At 30.8% G+C, this 14527-nt stretch overlaps 1 protein-coding gene and 1 pseudogene across 2 annotated transcripts; one reads left to right on the forward strand and one right to left on the reverse strand.

The window, feature by feature from the left end:
• Positions 1–379: 379 nt before the first annotated feature.
• Positions 380–524, reverse strand: LOC121968720 (annotated as a pseudogene).
• A 4036-nt stretch (positions 525–4560) lies between these two features.
• Positions 4561–14284, forward strand: LOC122055876 (protein ROOT HAIR DEFECTIVE 3-like). Of its 2 annotated transcripts, XM_042617556.1 has the most exons (24): positions 4581–4686; positions 5149–5255; positions 5728–5877; positions 6674–6740; positions 6809–6911; positions 8208–8278; positions 8354–8417; positions 8519–8584; positions 8677–8724; positions 8806–8868; positions 9004–9060; positions 9744–9902; positions 9976–10044; positions 10124–10215; positions 10445–10523; positions 10842–11007; positions 11085–11209; positions 11364–11626; positions 11708–11804; positions 11883–12053; positions 13119–13223; positions 13503–13597; positions 13680–13776; positions 13853–14284. In XM_042617556.1, the coding sequence occupies exons 3-24, from the start codon at positions 5730–5732 to the stop codon at positions 14081–14083; spliced, it is 2436 nt and encodes an 811-aa protein (XP_042473490.1). In that variant the 5' UTR covers positions 4581–4686; positions 5149–5255; positions 5728–5729; the 3' UTR covers positions 14084–14284. The 2 variants fall into 2 exon arrangements, with proteins under 2 accessions (XP_042473489.1, XP_042473490.1); XM_042617555.1 differs by lacking the exon at positions 5149–5255 and having other exon boundaries at positions 4561–4686.
• Positions 14285–14527: the final 243 nt, after the last annotated feature.

A 14527-nucleotide genomic window follows, 5' to 3' on the forward strand; every position in this document is an offset into this window, starting at 1 on the left:
ATTCAAATTTGATAAGGTGTGCACGGGGAGATGTACATGCTATTGAAACCTTTTAGCGATTGTGGACACATGTTGCGTGAGCTAGACACCTTATATCAAGTGAAATAATGCAGGGAGAGATCTCAGCGAAGAATAATGATCCTATAAAAAATAGTTTTAATTTTTGAGAATTGCCCCTACTTTTATCCTTTTTAGTGACTGCCCTACCAAAGCTATACGTGGCTTTATCCCTGGTTACGTGTGTAAAATAATATATGAACACGTGTTGGTAACACACTCTCCTTTATAACAAATTAATTTAATATTTTATATCAAATATTAAAATGATAAAAACAAATATTGCATTTAATCTTAGACAAAATGCTACCCATAAATTTGGTAAGGATGCACCATACCTATGCAATAGTACAATGCTAAGATGAAACTCAAGAATTCCAGCAACTTGTTGCTATAATGGGTTCTCCCTTATAAAAAATTAATTTAATATCATACTTGATCTTAGCAAAAAAAACTAAGAAAAATATGTTTTTTAACATCACCAATGCTGCCAATTATAAGATGTGAGACTAAAGAGAACTTTAAATTTCTAATTGATTAATGAGAAAAAATTATCAATAATAAATCGTAACTGAGTCTCGAACTCTAAATCACTTATTATGCATTTATGAAAATTACTAATAGATATAAAAATTATTTTCAATGTAAATAACAAAAAGGACATTAACATACTTTTATTTTGACTTCATGAAAATTAGTTAATAAAAAAAAGAGATTCTTAATGTAAGATGTACATATATCTCCTCTAAATTATGATAATTTATTTTTCGAATGATGGACAAATCCATGACACCACCAGCCAAATGCACTAGTATAAAAATGGAAAGTACAAAAAGAAAATACTTTGAATATATACCATCAAAGTTTAGATATTAAAATCTCACCGTTATTAATTAGTTAACTTATTGCTTTTAGAAAATAGTATTATCTAACTTATTATTTTGTTAAATAAAAGAACTATAATTATTCATGGTAAAAAAAATGAGTACGATTTTTTAAAAAATCAAGCATAATTAAACTCTGTAAATCTTGAGGATTTGTAGGATTCATGGTTGTGATATGATGTTGAAAATGTAAATAAAAATATATAGAAAATGACTTAAAACGTTAATAATATCATCTACTGTTAGTAATCGATGAGTTAATAATCATTCATGGTTATTAATTAGTAATTTGGGATTGATATAAGTGGTTTAGTCATTTTTATCTTAATAATTGTGATTGATTGATATAAATGTTTTAAGAAATTTGTGACAATCGCATGTCTCAATATATATAATGCAGCCCTTTGACAATATTATCTGTTTCAATTTTCTATATTCTATTTTTATTATAATTCAGTATTTTAGTCCTATTGTTAGCTTCATGGTTGAAAATTATGGCAAATGTTAAAGTCGAAGTCTCGACTAAGGCTAGAGCTTGTTGAGATTGATTTAGAGTCAGGATCAAATGGGTCGAGATTGGATCATAGAATTATACGATCCTATCAAAATTTTAAAATTTTATCATACATGATTAATAATTAATATAAATATATATATAATCATTTATCCTCAACACCTCATATTACATTACTATATATAAATTTAAATTAACTAATAATTAAACTATCATTCAAAATGGAAAAATATAAAATTTCTATTAACACAATAATAATAACACATTAGTCCTCAAAAATATTTCCTTATTTTATAGGATAATTTAATTTAAAGGTCAACAAAACAACTAACATAAATAACAGAAGTTATTGAATCCTTTAATTCAAATATGAACGTTATAAATAATCTTCTAAAAATAGTATGCCACATAATGCTATAAATAGACATCTAAAAATTCATTATTTTAGTGAAAAGAAATGATAGAATATTATTGATAAAAACTAATTAAAAAATAATTAAATATATATTTAAATAATTTTAAACTCTAACCAGATGAAAAAAAGATAATAAAAAAAGATAAAATCTTTTGGATATTAAAAAAGGATTTAAATGATATTTTTAAGGATAAATTTTGAAATTTATTAAAGATCTCTGAATGAGTTTTGATTTGATATATTATTGATTATATTCTGATTCTATTATGATATTATTGTAAAAATCGATTCATATATATATATATATATATATATATATATATATATATATATATTCTGCCGTGGCAATTAATACTTTTTTTTTAGCAATCGACTCTTAAAATATTAAAGTCATTTAAACTTTAAATGAGATGAAAGACAAGTTGAGAAACATCATTTGCTTCCAGAAGAAACAGATGGGAGCCTAAAGTAATGACACACCTAAGAGAACTCCTTCAAAGAGGGACCAAATCTTGTGGAACTTTGATCCCTCTGCCAAAGATAAATAAGCTTAATTAATTAAGCTGATGAAAAACATCATATATATCGATCCCTTGCACTAGTTTATGTTATTCATTATCCTTCTTTACATTATATATTATATATTACAAATTTTAAAATCTCGTTGAAAAATACTAATGCTTCATACGGTGGATTCCATTTTCTTCCTTGCACACCAAGCAACCTTTTATTTGTTAGAAAGGAATGCCTGCCCTCGTTTAGTAGGTAAAATATTTGATTAAAACACAGGGGAATCTTTTATTTTGCTCCTGAAGTTTATCCTTTTACAAAAATTATCCTTTAAGATTTTAAAATTCCCAGAATAGGCTCTAAATTCTTGTACTTTCTCATTACTAACCCTGTCGGTTCATTTCATATAGGAAAATGGCCTGGAGATAATAATGAGTTGCAATGTATGGGGAGTTGTTTTGTCAGGTTTAAAAAATTTGTGCTGTTTAATTATTTATTTCCCAAATCACATAGATATATTTTCTCCTACTCGGATTTAAATTAGAATTAATTAAGTCAGCTAGTATTCACAATTTACTATTTTTTTATTAAATAAAAAAAATTATCCAACAAGTATAAAACTAAGGGGATCATGCCCTTTATTTTTATTATTGTCAAAAAATATATCCTGTTTTTTTTTAAATATTAAAAACCAAATGACTACACTTTTTTTTATTTTAAAGAATACCTTTATTTTAACCATTTATAGCAGTTATTTTTATAATTGTTAAAATATGAAATAAATTATAGCATTTATTGTCATAGTAAAATTATTTTAATTTAATCAAAAATATTTAAAATCGATCAAAATCCCTCCATTTTTATAAAATTATTTTAAACTTGCTACCATATATTTCATGTTTTACTAATTATGACCGTGACAAAATTACTCTAATTTGATCAAAATTAAATACGCAGAATATTATAATATTCTTTATCAAATTTGTTTAAAAAATTTAAACTTAATTTAAATTATTTTAACATTATTATATTTTAATGTACGTTTTAAAGTATTTGATAAGTATTTTATTTTATTTTTAAATAACTCACATGTACAGTTATATTTTGAAATAAAATAGATTTAAAATTACCTCTGAGTCTCTGACTATTTATTCATTTGAAAAGTCCTATAATTTTCAACCTCTTCAACTAAAAAAAAACATAATCTTATTATAATCGTAAATTTAAGTTGGTCAGTAAAGTTTTTAAACAATATAAACGGATTGAATTAAAATTTTATCAATAGATTTTAAGAGGGATCTAACTAGGTAGATCGACCTATCTACCTTCGCAACTTGCATAAATCGATCTGTGATAAATTTGGGTGAGCCAATAGATTAAATTTTTTTCCTTTTAAATTTAAAATTAAAATAGAAGACTTAATCGACTGGTGCAATTAAAATTTAAAAAATTTAATATTTTTTAACAAGCTCATGAATTGACCTACCACCTATCTTGAGTTAAATTGATTTAGCGATTGCATTAATTATAATGACGATCAGTCCATCCCATCATATGATAGATTTTTAACGGATCACCGCACTCCATCACAAATTAACCACATTAATCTTACTATGCCCTTATTTCCTTAAATGACAAGTCTTATTTACACACGTTCATCCTCACTAATTATTCTTTGCTCATGTTATAATCTATCTTTGCTTATACTTTGACACTTGCAATCACAAATAGAATTTTACACTCATCTAAAAAATGTTCTATAAAATGCTCCACTTTCTCATTAAATTTTAAAATGAGAATACAACGCCTATATAGTTATATGATATTTCTGACATAATGATATTTTTATGTAATAGTCAAAGAGTTGATTATAAAAAATTGACGATATGATATTTATCACGTGTCTAATACTTATGTATAGAATTGATACTGGGGCTATTTTATCTATTTTTGTTTAATGAGAAGACAAAGGAGAGAGATATTTACAAAATGAAACTCAGCTTTCTACTTGGTAAGCTACATTTGATAATTTTTGGAATATTGAGTGACCTTTATAAAATTATGGATAAACTAGGGTGTAAAGTGATTTTTTCCTTTTTTATTCAAATTAACTATAGCGGTAAAAAAATACCAGTAATTATTATAATTATCATCGCCGATATTAAAAAGAAAACATCGGGACAAAACAATGGATCGGCCCCCTCTTTTTTTTCCTGCTTATTCGCCGCCTCACGCTGCTGCTTTCCCTTCTCCTTCGAAGGTTTCAGTCGGCGATCACCTCTTCCCAATCTCCTCTTCGCAACAAGGTAATTCTTCAACTTTTCTTTTTTTACTTCGACCCGCTGTGTTTCGCGATTGCTTCTCCAAGTAGTTAATTGACGAGATACATTTTGTTTTAGTTCGATCTTTGTTTTTCTTGCTTTCGTTCAAGTTTTTTTTTTTTTTTTTTATTTATACAACTCCGGAACACGCCGAGGTTGATGGTTGAATATGCTTAGAATTTGTTTTTGTTTGGTGTTGCTGTTAAACCCCTTCGGATTAGGGTGTTTCATAGACAAAGTCAGTTTGTAGTGATAGCTTGAGTAGTCGATTCAAGTAGCCATTCGAGATCACAGTGTATTAGTGCTTTAATTTGCTTTATGATAATTTATTTAAATTTATTTGAAGTTGAAATGCTTTTTTTTGTTGATCCCACTAATTTTTCTACCCAGTATATATCCCCAAAAGTCTAAAAGCAATTTTGGTGATTCGTGTTAATTTTGGTACAGCCTTGGTTTTTGATGTTGGACAACGGTGAGGACATTTTTTATCTGTTTTAGCGAACCAGAAGTCAAGTTTTCTCTTTATTCTTCCTTCCGGGTTATTTTGCTTCTAGGTATGGAAAGAGCAACTTTGATAAGTGTAGTTACCTTTCAGTTTCATATACAAAAAATAGATACATATCAGAAGAAGTTTATTATTAACTTCCAGATGATCAGCCTGTTTAGATACATTTTAGAAAAAAAGATAATATCTGTTTAGACTGTTCATATATCTTTTTAGTTGCTTTTATGCTTTTAGATTTTTTTTAGTGTTTTTATTTTTCATGATGCTAATAAGATTATATAAGCTCGATTTATTTTTCACCTTCCAACAGGGATTTCTATGAGTATTGCTTTTCTACAATTTTTTTCTTAAAAAATACTTAACTGAATGTTGAATGTTGGTGTTGTAGGTAAGTACAGCTCTTAAAAAATGTTTTTTTGACTAACTTCTTAATTATAAATTGATTCTATCAAAGCTTAGATCCAAGCAACATTATACTCTTGACCTCATATCAATTACTGTTCTCTTCTTTTTTTAAGCAGGAATGGCTAATGAATGTTGCTCTATCCAACTGATTGATGGAGATGGTGTATTCAACGTCACGGGTCTTGAACACTTTATGAAGTCAGTGAAGTTGGCAGAGCATGGATTATCCTATGCTGTAGTTTCTGTCATGGGTCCACAAAGTAGTGGTATGTCTTTGAGTTTCTTGAATTCTATTTTCGTATTTTATGTGCTTGAAGGCTATGTTTATTATGAGGTGATCTCACATTTTGAACTTTAAAGGTATTCAACCTGAGTTAGAGATTTGGTCTTGAATTACCGCATTGTTTGCATTCTAGTTCTGGAACATAATTGGTCTTCCTGACTCATATTGGCTGGTCTTGTTATATTTTTTGGTCTTGGATTATATAAATGTGGGAGACAGTAATATTTGAATATGTTCATTCCAAATACTAATTTTAATTTGGTTAAATTGGCTGCCTAGAAGAAGATCAAGAATAATTGCAGTGAAATATATTAGGTATTCACTGTTTATATTGCCCATTTTAGTATACTGTATTGTAAGTTTTGTGATTGAGTCGGTGTTGGACCATGTTACCTAACTAATACCTTTTAGTTTCAACTTTTGCTTTTATTCATTTATATGAATTATGCCGCTAACCTCAGTGTTACTATTGCTTTTCCAATTGCTTCTCAAGGTTGAAATAGGCAAATAACTCATTTGCTTTTATGGACTGCTTACTGTTAAAGAACTATTCACTTTCAAACATTTGGAAATGTTTTTTTGTTCTTCATCTTTGCTTCCTTTGTACAAGATATATAGTCTTAAGGAAGTCTTGAATTTTTTATATAAAATAGATATCTATATTTCCCTATTTTTGTTCCCTTTTGGATGTGCATTTGCAGCAATATAATTTTTTTACTTGTTAAATTCAGTAATTGCTGATGAATGGTCTTCATTTTCTTTTTTATTTTGGTTAACAGGGAAGAGCACTCTATTAAACCATTTATTTGACACCAACTTCCGAGAGATGGATGCTTTCAGGGGAAGGCAAGCTCTTGAATTCTTGTAGATATATATTATCAATTTTAGTGCTACTGATATATAAGTTATTTTAGGTCACAAACCACAAAAGGCATTTGGTTAGCAAATTGTGTTGGGATTGAACCATGTACAATTGCTATGGACTTAGAAGGTACTGATGGACGAGAACGAGGAGAGGTATTATTCTCAACCAAACTATTGAACTCACAATAGGTCTCTTTTGGCATAGGATTAAGCAGTTTTTCTTGTGAAGTTCTAGATATGCCTAAGAGATGCCCCTATCTTAGAATGATTTTTAGGCATGTAAAGTAAAATTCTCATTATTTACAAACCTTTAACATTTAACAAAATTAGTCAATATGATGAGAAATTCAACTTGTTCAAGACTTTCTTTTAGAAAGCACGCTGTCACAATTGCAACCATTTGATACTTTATCGTAGAGCAGTCGCTTTGAAATCATCTGAGTATAAGCTTATTGAATCTAGTTCACAATTGTAGTTGTTTACCTTTAAATTCTCTCCTTTGTTTAGATGCATATTCATCTGATTGTTTACAGATAGCTCACTATTAGATCATAGAATTAACTTATTGTTTATTGATTTTTTTTTTTTGGTCTATTTGGAAGATAGTTTATGGTCTAAAAAAGGTATGGGTTGAAATGGGTGAGGGATACAGAGCAAATAGAGAGTGTAACGACAATTGGATATGTAAAAAAGAACATTCAACTTTTTATCATTAGCTAGTTTCTTGCAATTGCCATCAGACCTACTTGTATTGTGAGTTCATGGACAACTCTATTTCATGCCAATAAATTGAAGCAAAGGGAATACTTTCCCGTTTCAAGTCCAATTTGAGAGAGAGGGAAGTAGAAGAGATTTCTTAGTCCAATTTATCTAGCAAAATTATAAATCCGAACTTCATCTTCGATGTAATATATTCCTGTCTTGAATGTAGATGAGTGTATGAAATGTTTGACTTTTATTAGTTTGTTGTCCATTCTTTTGCCATATATTTAGTTTGTTTTAGGTGGTTCAGTAAACCTTCAAGTATTACCCTATTTCAGCTTTTGACTTCTTTATGATCCTATCCTAGTGATTGTAGAACCCATAGTTAGTTTAGGGTTTAACCTTTAGTATTTATTCTATACATACTAGTTGGTGATCTGATCTTTGCTTGAGTGTCATATTGGGTAGTTTATTACGCATGCTTACAAGGGTTAGCAAAACTCTTTTATTGAAAGGAATTCACACCTAATTGTGGCTTACTTTTTGTATATCTGAAGATCTTTTCCTTTGTTTTGACTTTGGTTTTCAAACTGTTTAAGATACAAGTGAACAACTAGTGCCTTTTTTGTTACACAAGTACCTCTTTGAGCATATTCTAGGAATATATATTAAACTTAATTGGCTTTTTTACTCCATTTCTCAGTCTGTAGATAACACAACTTTGAATTGTATTTCTACTTTGTTCAGGATGATACTGCATTTGAGAAACAGAGTGCTCTTTTTGCTTTAGCAGTTTCTGATATAGTCCTAATAAACATGTAAGTTCATTTTCATTATGCATCAAACGCTACCTTTGTCTAGAACAAGGGTGAGCATTTGCCTCTATGATATAGGTGGTGCCATGATATTGGTCGAGAACAAGCAGCAAACAAGCCTCTTTTAAAGACAGTCTTCCAGGTTATCTTTCATTATCTTAATCTTATTCCCATCTACTACAACTTTTTTACATATACTTTTATTTGAGTTTTGCTTAATTGCTTTTGTTTACCTCATGACAGGTGATGCTGAGACTGTTTAGTCCTCGTAAGACCACTTTACTGTTTGTTATACGAGATAAAACAAGGGTGAGCATTTTCCCAAGCACAGTATAACTTTTTAATTCTATTTTAATCTAGCAATTAATATACCAATTGACTTCATTTTGGTTTATGGGCAGACACCTCTGGAAAACCTTGAACCTATCCTCAGAGAAGATATTCGGAAGGTCCTTGTGATTAATTCCTACTGCTAGTATTTTTCATTAGCGTTCATGCTTCTGTATCTCACTGATACATATTCCTTGCAGATATGGGATAACATTCCCAAGCCACTAGCCCATCAAGAAACTCCTCTTAGTGAATTCTTTAATGTGAGCTAATCTATTTTGTCTTTTTCTCTTTACATATGAAACTACATACCTCTTACTAATTCTTTAATGTGATCTAATATATTTTGTTTTATTTCTCTTTATGATGAAATTACATATCCCATTCCTGTGTCACAGGTACAAGTTGTGGCTCTTTCAAGTTATGAAGAAAAAGAGGAGCAATTCAAAGAACAGGTTAACTATTAAGAATGACATCTCTTCAATAACTAAGCTCTCTAGATATTGTTATAATTTTACTTGATATTGTAACACATCCCTTCTATAATCTTCGTATGAGATATGTAGGCTTAGCAACATACGAAGATAGGAGGTCAATTCTACTGCCTTGGATAATAAGAATAACCATCTATGTAGTACATCTAAGAGCATTTGAAGTGCATATCGAAACAATGAATATGAGTATCACAAGTGCAATATTCATATGCTTAAGATAATAAATTATCCTCTGTTGCTAAGGCAGCCGACCCCACATGAGATAAGATTTGGTTGTTGTTGCAAAGGAATGAAAAAAAAAATTGGGGTGGAGGCACTTCTATGTTCAACTTATACTGTTTTTTTTTTTTTTTTTTTTTTTTTGCAATAATCAATCAAAACATCAAAATAAAAAGGATATGTACGAAGCTCTCGTACACAGCTTTACATTGCATAGCAAGAGGTTGTTTCTGCGAACCCCTGATCATCAGGTCATACGAATACAACTTTATTGTTGTGCTAAGGCTCCCTGCTCCCTGTCTAATCAATCAAAACATCAATCTCTAATAAGTAGTATTTTCATACAAATTTTGTAATACAAAATGCGTTTCCATATTTAATATATTTCTGTAACTCTTTAATGTTTTATGTCAAATCAATGCAAGGTTGCAAGTTTAAGACAGAAATTTTATCATTCTATTGCTCCGGGTGGACTTGCTGGCGATAGGCGTGGAGTTATACCTGCTTCAGGATTTTCATTCAGTGCACAACAGATCTGGAAAGTTATAAAAGAGAACAAGGATCTTGACTTGCCGGCACACAAGGTAATTATCTGTTGATTAACAATGTGCTTTCAACATCCTTGTGATTCTTTTTTGTGCAATGCATTTCCTATAGGTTATGGTAGCTACTGTACGATGCGAAGAGATTGCCAATGAAAAACTTTCTTATTTCTGTAATGATGAGGTAATAATATTATATTTATATTTGCTTTTATATATTGAATTTTTGAGAGACTAAAAGCATAATTCTTTATGGATCCAAGGAGTGGCTTCATCTTGAAGAAGCCACTCAGAATGATCTTGTTCCAGGTTTTGGAAAGAAGCTTAGTTCAATTCTGGACAAATGTTTGTATGGGTGAGTATTCCTCTCTATCTATCTGATTGTCTATCTATCATTTACAAATATAACAGATTTATGTTGCAAAAACAGGATTTTTGTTGCTTGAATGCATATTTTAGCTATCTTCAATCCACTCCAAGCTTTATTATTTAAGTGTCTCATATTGAATTAACTTTTTTCAATATTCTTGAGTCTCACAAAAAAAAGTTATTTGTTTTATTTTTCATTATTTTTCTCTCTGCAGATACGATTCAGAAGCTGTTTATTTCGACGAGTCTGTGAGAACTTCAAAGAGGCAGCAACTTAAAGCTAAACTGCTCCAGGTGTTTCTTGCAATGTGAATCACAGGCTAGGGCATTAGTAGCTGTTTATGTCCTATTGTGGTGCTTGATAATGAACCCTGAAATCGAAAAAAAAAATCTGTGTTGATGTCATATTTGAAACACTCTTAATTATAATAAATCCAACACTAATTGAATTGTGAGTAAAATGGAACTGGGGGTGTGTTTAATACTTTAATGTCTAATAAAATCATCATGTACTAGGAGCTTAGTAATGTACTGTACACATACTGGTTGGTTACTGGGCATTTTGCACTTTATTACTTTGATTAATGGTGTTCAAATGCTTGATGTTTCTAGCTTGTGCATCCTATTTATCAAGCCACATTGGGGCACGTTCGCACAAAAAGTTTAGATGATTTCAAGGAGGCTCTCGACAAGGCTCTTGAAAGTGGGGAAAGGTTTGCTAGTGCTGCAGATGCATGTACTCGATCGATCATGTTAAAATTTGACAAAGGATGTGAAGGTAAGTATTACTCTTCACAATTTATTTGCTGTTATGTTTATCCTGGTTTCTGGCTGTAATGTAATTCTGGATTGCAGATGCAACAATTGAACACGCAAGATGGGACCCCTCAAAAGTTCGGGATAAGCTTTTGCGAGATGTTGATGCTCATTTAGCTTTAGTCCGTGCTGCAAAACTTTCTCAGATTACGGCCTTATATGAGGTGGGTGTGACATTGCTATTCAACTTAAGGGAACATTTTCTAAGTTTGTCTTGTCTGAAGCTATTGAAATTGGTGAACATTGTTAAGATAATAAACATTCGTCGAGTCTTAAAAATGCTAGAATAATCAAAGTTGGAACATCATTAACTTGCAGGAAAAACTCAGTAAGGCTCTTTTGGAGCCGGTAGAGGCTCTCCTCGATGTAGCAAGTGATGAGTCCTGGCCAACAATAAGAAAACTTCTTCAAAAAGAGACGAGTTCTGCTCTTTCTAGTTTTTCTTCCGAACTCTCAACATTTGATCTTGACAATGCAACTGTTAGCAAAATGTGCATAAAATTAGAGGACTATGCTAAAAGTGTGGTTGAATCCAAGGCGAGAGAAGAGGCCGGGCGCGTGTTGATCCGAATGAAAGATAGGTAGAACTCTTTGTTATTTATCCTCTAAGATGGTAACATTTTGCAGAAGTACAGGTTTACTGGTTGTTTTCTATGGTGTAGATTTTCGACATTGTTTAGTCATGATGCTGATTCCATGCCAAGAATTTGGACCGGCAAGGAAGACATAAAAGCAATTACAAAAACCGCTCGATTTGCAGTATGTCATAAAAATTGCTCCTATTATAATATATTATTACATATAGCCTTTGTTACTAATTACATTTTTCTTTTGTAGTCCCTGAAATTATTGTCCGTGATGACTGCTATTCGTTTGGATGATGAGAAAGACAAAATTCAGGATACTCTCTCAGCTGCTCTATTAGATGCTTCCAGTGGTGGTGCTACGGAATCTACAAACAGAAGCATCCAACGAATTGATCGGCTTGCTTCAAGTTCATGGGAAGAGGTGTTTAGATATTCTTATTGTTTATTTTTGTTACTAGTTAATCTATCCTTTTCATTTTTGTCCATTTTCATTATAAATATGTTGTGATTAAAACTAGATTTCAAATTTAAAAGTAAATTTTATATGTTTTTAAAAAGTAAATTTTACTAGATTTCAAATTAATTTTAAGGATAAGTTTATTAAGGTTGATATTTAATTTTTTAGGTTTAGAAGCACCATTTATTTTTATTAGCTATTACAAAACCAGGCAAACTAGGCCCTATTTCTATTAGTTAGAAAGTTCGCTCATGTAATTTAGTTTAATAAAGTTTTCTCTATTCTTCGCTGAATGAGATTCGTTTTCTGTGTTGTATCAAATTATCTTGTAGTACTTTTAATTGTAGATATGCTTGGTTTTAGTATCTTGTGGCTCGTCATTCTTCTAAAATAGTGATCGGAATCTCCCCTTCTATCATTGATAACGAGAGAATTTTTATGCTGAAAATGGATGTCTTGCTACTGGATAGCAATATTTGACCTACAAATACCTATTTAATTTAATTATAGCATCTACTCAGTTCATTAGCACGCACTTTAGCGCATAAATTGTCATCTACATCTAACAATTGAATTGAACTATGTGTCATATTAGAGAGAAGCTTTTCAGTTTACTGAAGCATCTCGTTTTATTCTAATTTTCAAGTTAGTTGAGTAGTATACAAAAATATAGGTTTTTTTTTCTTCCTCATAAACTATTTAGGACAATGGCCATAAGTCAATACACACTATTAGTTAATCTAGCTTGTTAAAAGCTGGATGTCTTGCTACCCGCTATTCTGCTTACGCTTATGTTAACATTAATAATTGGATTCTTTTCTTATACTATTTAGTCTAATTCCTTAGTAATTCAGCAGTTGATGTTACATTTTTGTACCAAAAGATTGTTGTATGATGTATCGACAGTTGAAATGAACATAAATAGAGAGAACTTGATCAGTTTACCTAAGCATGTTATTGTTTCAATGTTCTTTGATTTAACAGAATACGAGAAGATAATTTTAATCTTTATATTTGTTATTCTGACAGATCCCTCCGTCTAAAACTTTAATCAGTCCTGTCCAATGTAAATCATTGTGGAGGCAATTTAAAACTGAAACAGAGTATACAATTACTCAGGCCATTTCAGCTCAGGCAAGTTTTCATCTTCTAAGTTGTATTTTCTTAGTGGTTTTTTGTCGTCTCCACTTGAAACAGAGGACTGTTGTTTGGATTACTAATAATTTTTTTATATTCTCAAGGGAACCCTTTTTTTCTTTTTTAATTCTCTTTCTACTTCCAATTTATTTGACCTTTACCAATTCTAGGCTTCAAACTCTTTCTTTCCATTTTTGAATCATTTATAAAGTAAATTATGACATGTCGATATGAATGAATATTTATCTAATATTCTTCTTTTAACGCATCTTCCAGGAAGCCAATAAACGCAATAATAGCAGGCTTCCTCCTCCATGGGCAATTGCTGCCATGCTTATCCTCGGCTTCAATGAATTCATGACACTTCTCAGGTACTTAACATGCATCTTTAATAATCAATCTATCGATACCGTCTGATTTTACCGCGAAACTCATCTTACAATTACTTTGCAGAAACCCTCTCTATTTGGGTGTCATTTTTGTCTTCTTTTTAGTTGGTAAAGCCCTTTGGGTGCAGCTAGACATATCAGGAGAATTCAAAAATGGAGCTGTGAGGCCCTATCAACAATCTCACATTTTCCTCTCTTTGCAACTCAGGCTTTTACTTACCGTCTATTTTTTGGCAGCTCCCTGGGATCCTTTCCTTGTCGACTAAGTTCCTTCCAACTGTGATGAACATCCTTAGGAAATTAGCTGAGCAAGGCGAAGCACCTGCAGCTGCTGCTAATCAAAACCAACAGGAGTCCAACAAGAGTGTTGTGAAAGTTATAAATGGCGAGTCTTCCTCAGGCTCATCGTCTACCTTGTCCTCTTCTGATGGTGGAATAGAGTACTCTAGTTCACTAAAGCAACAATAATACTATGGTAGCCAATAGGGCATTTTTTTTGGTTTTCTCACATTTGTTTTACTTCTTATTTTTGTTGTCCTTGTTTTTATTGATTTTATTGAAAAAAATATCTTTTTCAAATTGATGAATAACCTTAAAGAAATATTAGCACTTCTAATGTGATAATAAAACCTTAATGTATTGTAGTTTCTTGTTATTTTTAAGTTCCCAGAGAAATAAAGAGTTAGTATGGAAGGGAGACTGAAGGGATTACCTTACTATATCCTTGCAAGTTGCATCAAATGAATCTGATACCTGTAACACAAATTAACAAATAAAATTTTTTATTCAATGGCAGTCGAATTGAAGGGGGATCTAAGACTAATCAATATGGCAAATGCAACGTAAATTCCATTTCTTAACGTTAAAATTACCTTCAAGCAAAACTCCAATCCTCATCAAGAGATCACATGA

This window comes from Zingiber officinale, chromosome 3B (assembly GCF_018446385.1).
Source record: "Zingiber officinale cultivar Zhangliang chromosome 3B, Zo_v1.1, whole genome shotgun sequence".
Lineage (NCBI taxonomy): Eukaryota > Viridiplantae > Streptophyta > Magnoliopsida > Zingiberales > Zingiberaceae > Zingiber > Zingiber officinale.

Coding starts and splice junctions, on each gene's coding strand:
- LOC122055876 (XM_042617555.1), top strand. CDS start 4,569: ATGGATCGGCCCCCTCTTTTTTTTCCTGCTTATTCGCCGCCTCACGCT. Junction 6,912..8,207: donor ATGGACGAGAACGAGGAGAG/GTATTATTCTCA, acceptor TACTTTGTTCAG/GATGATACTGCATTTGAGAA. Junction 13,777..13,852: donor GAGAATTCAAAAATGGAGCT/GTGAGGCCCTAT, acceptor ATTTTTTGGCAG/CTCCCTGGGATCCTTTCCTT.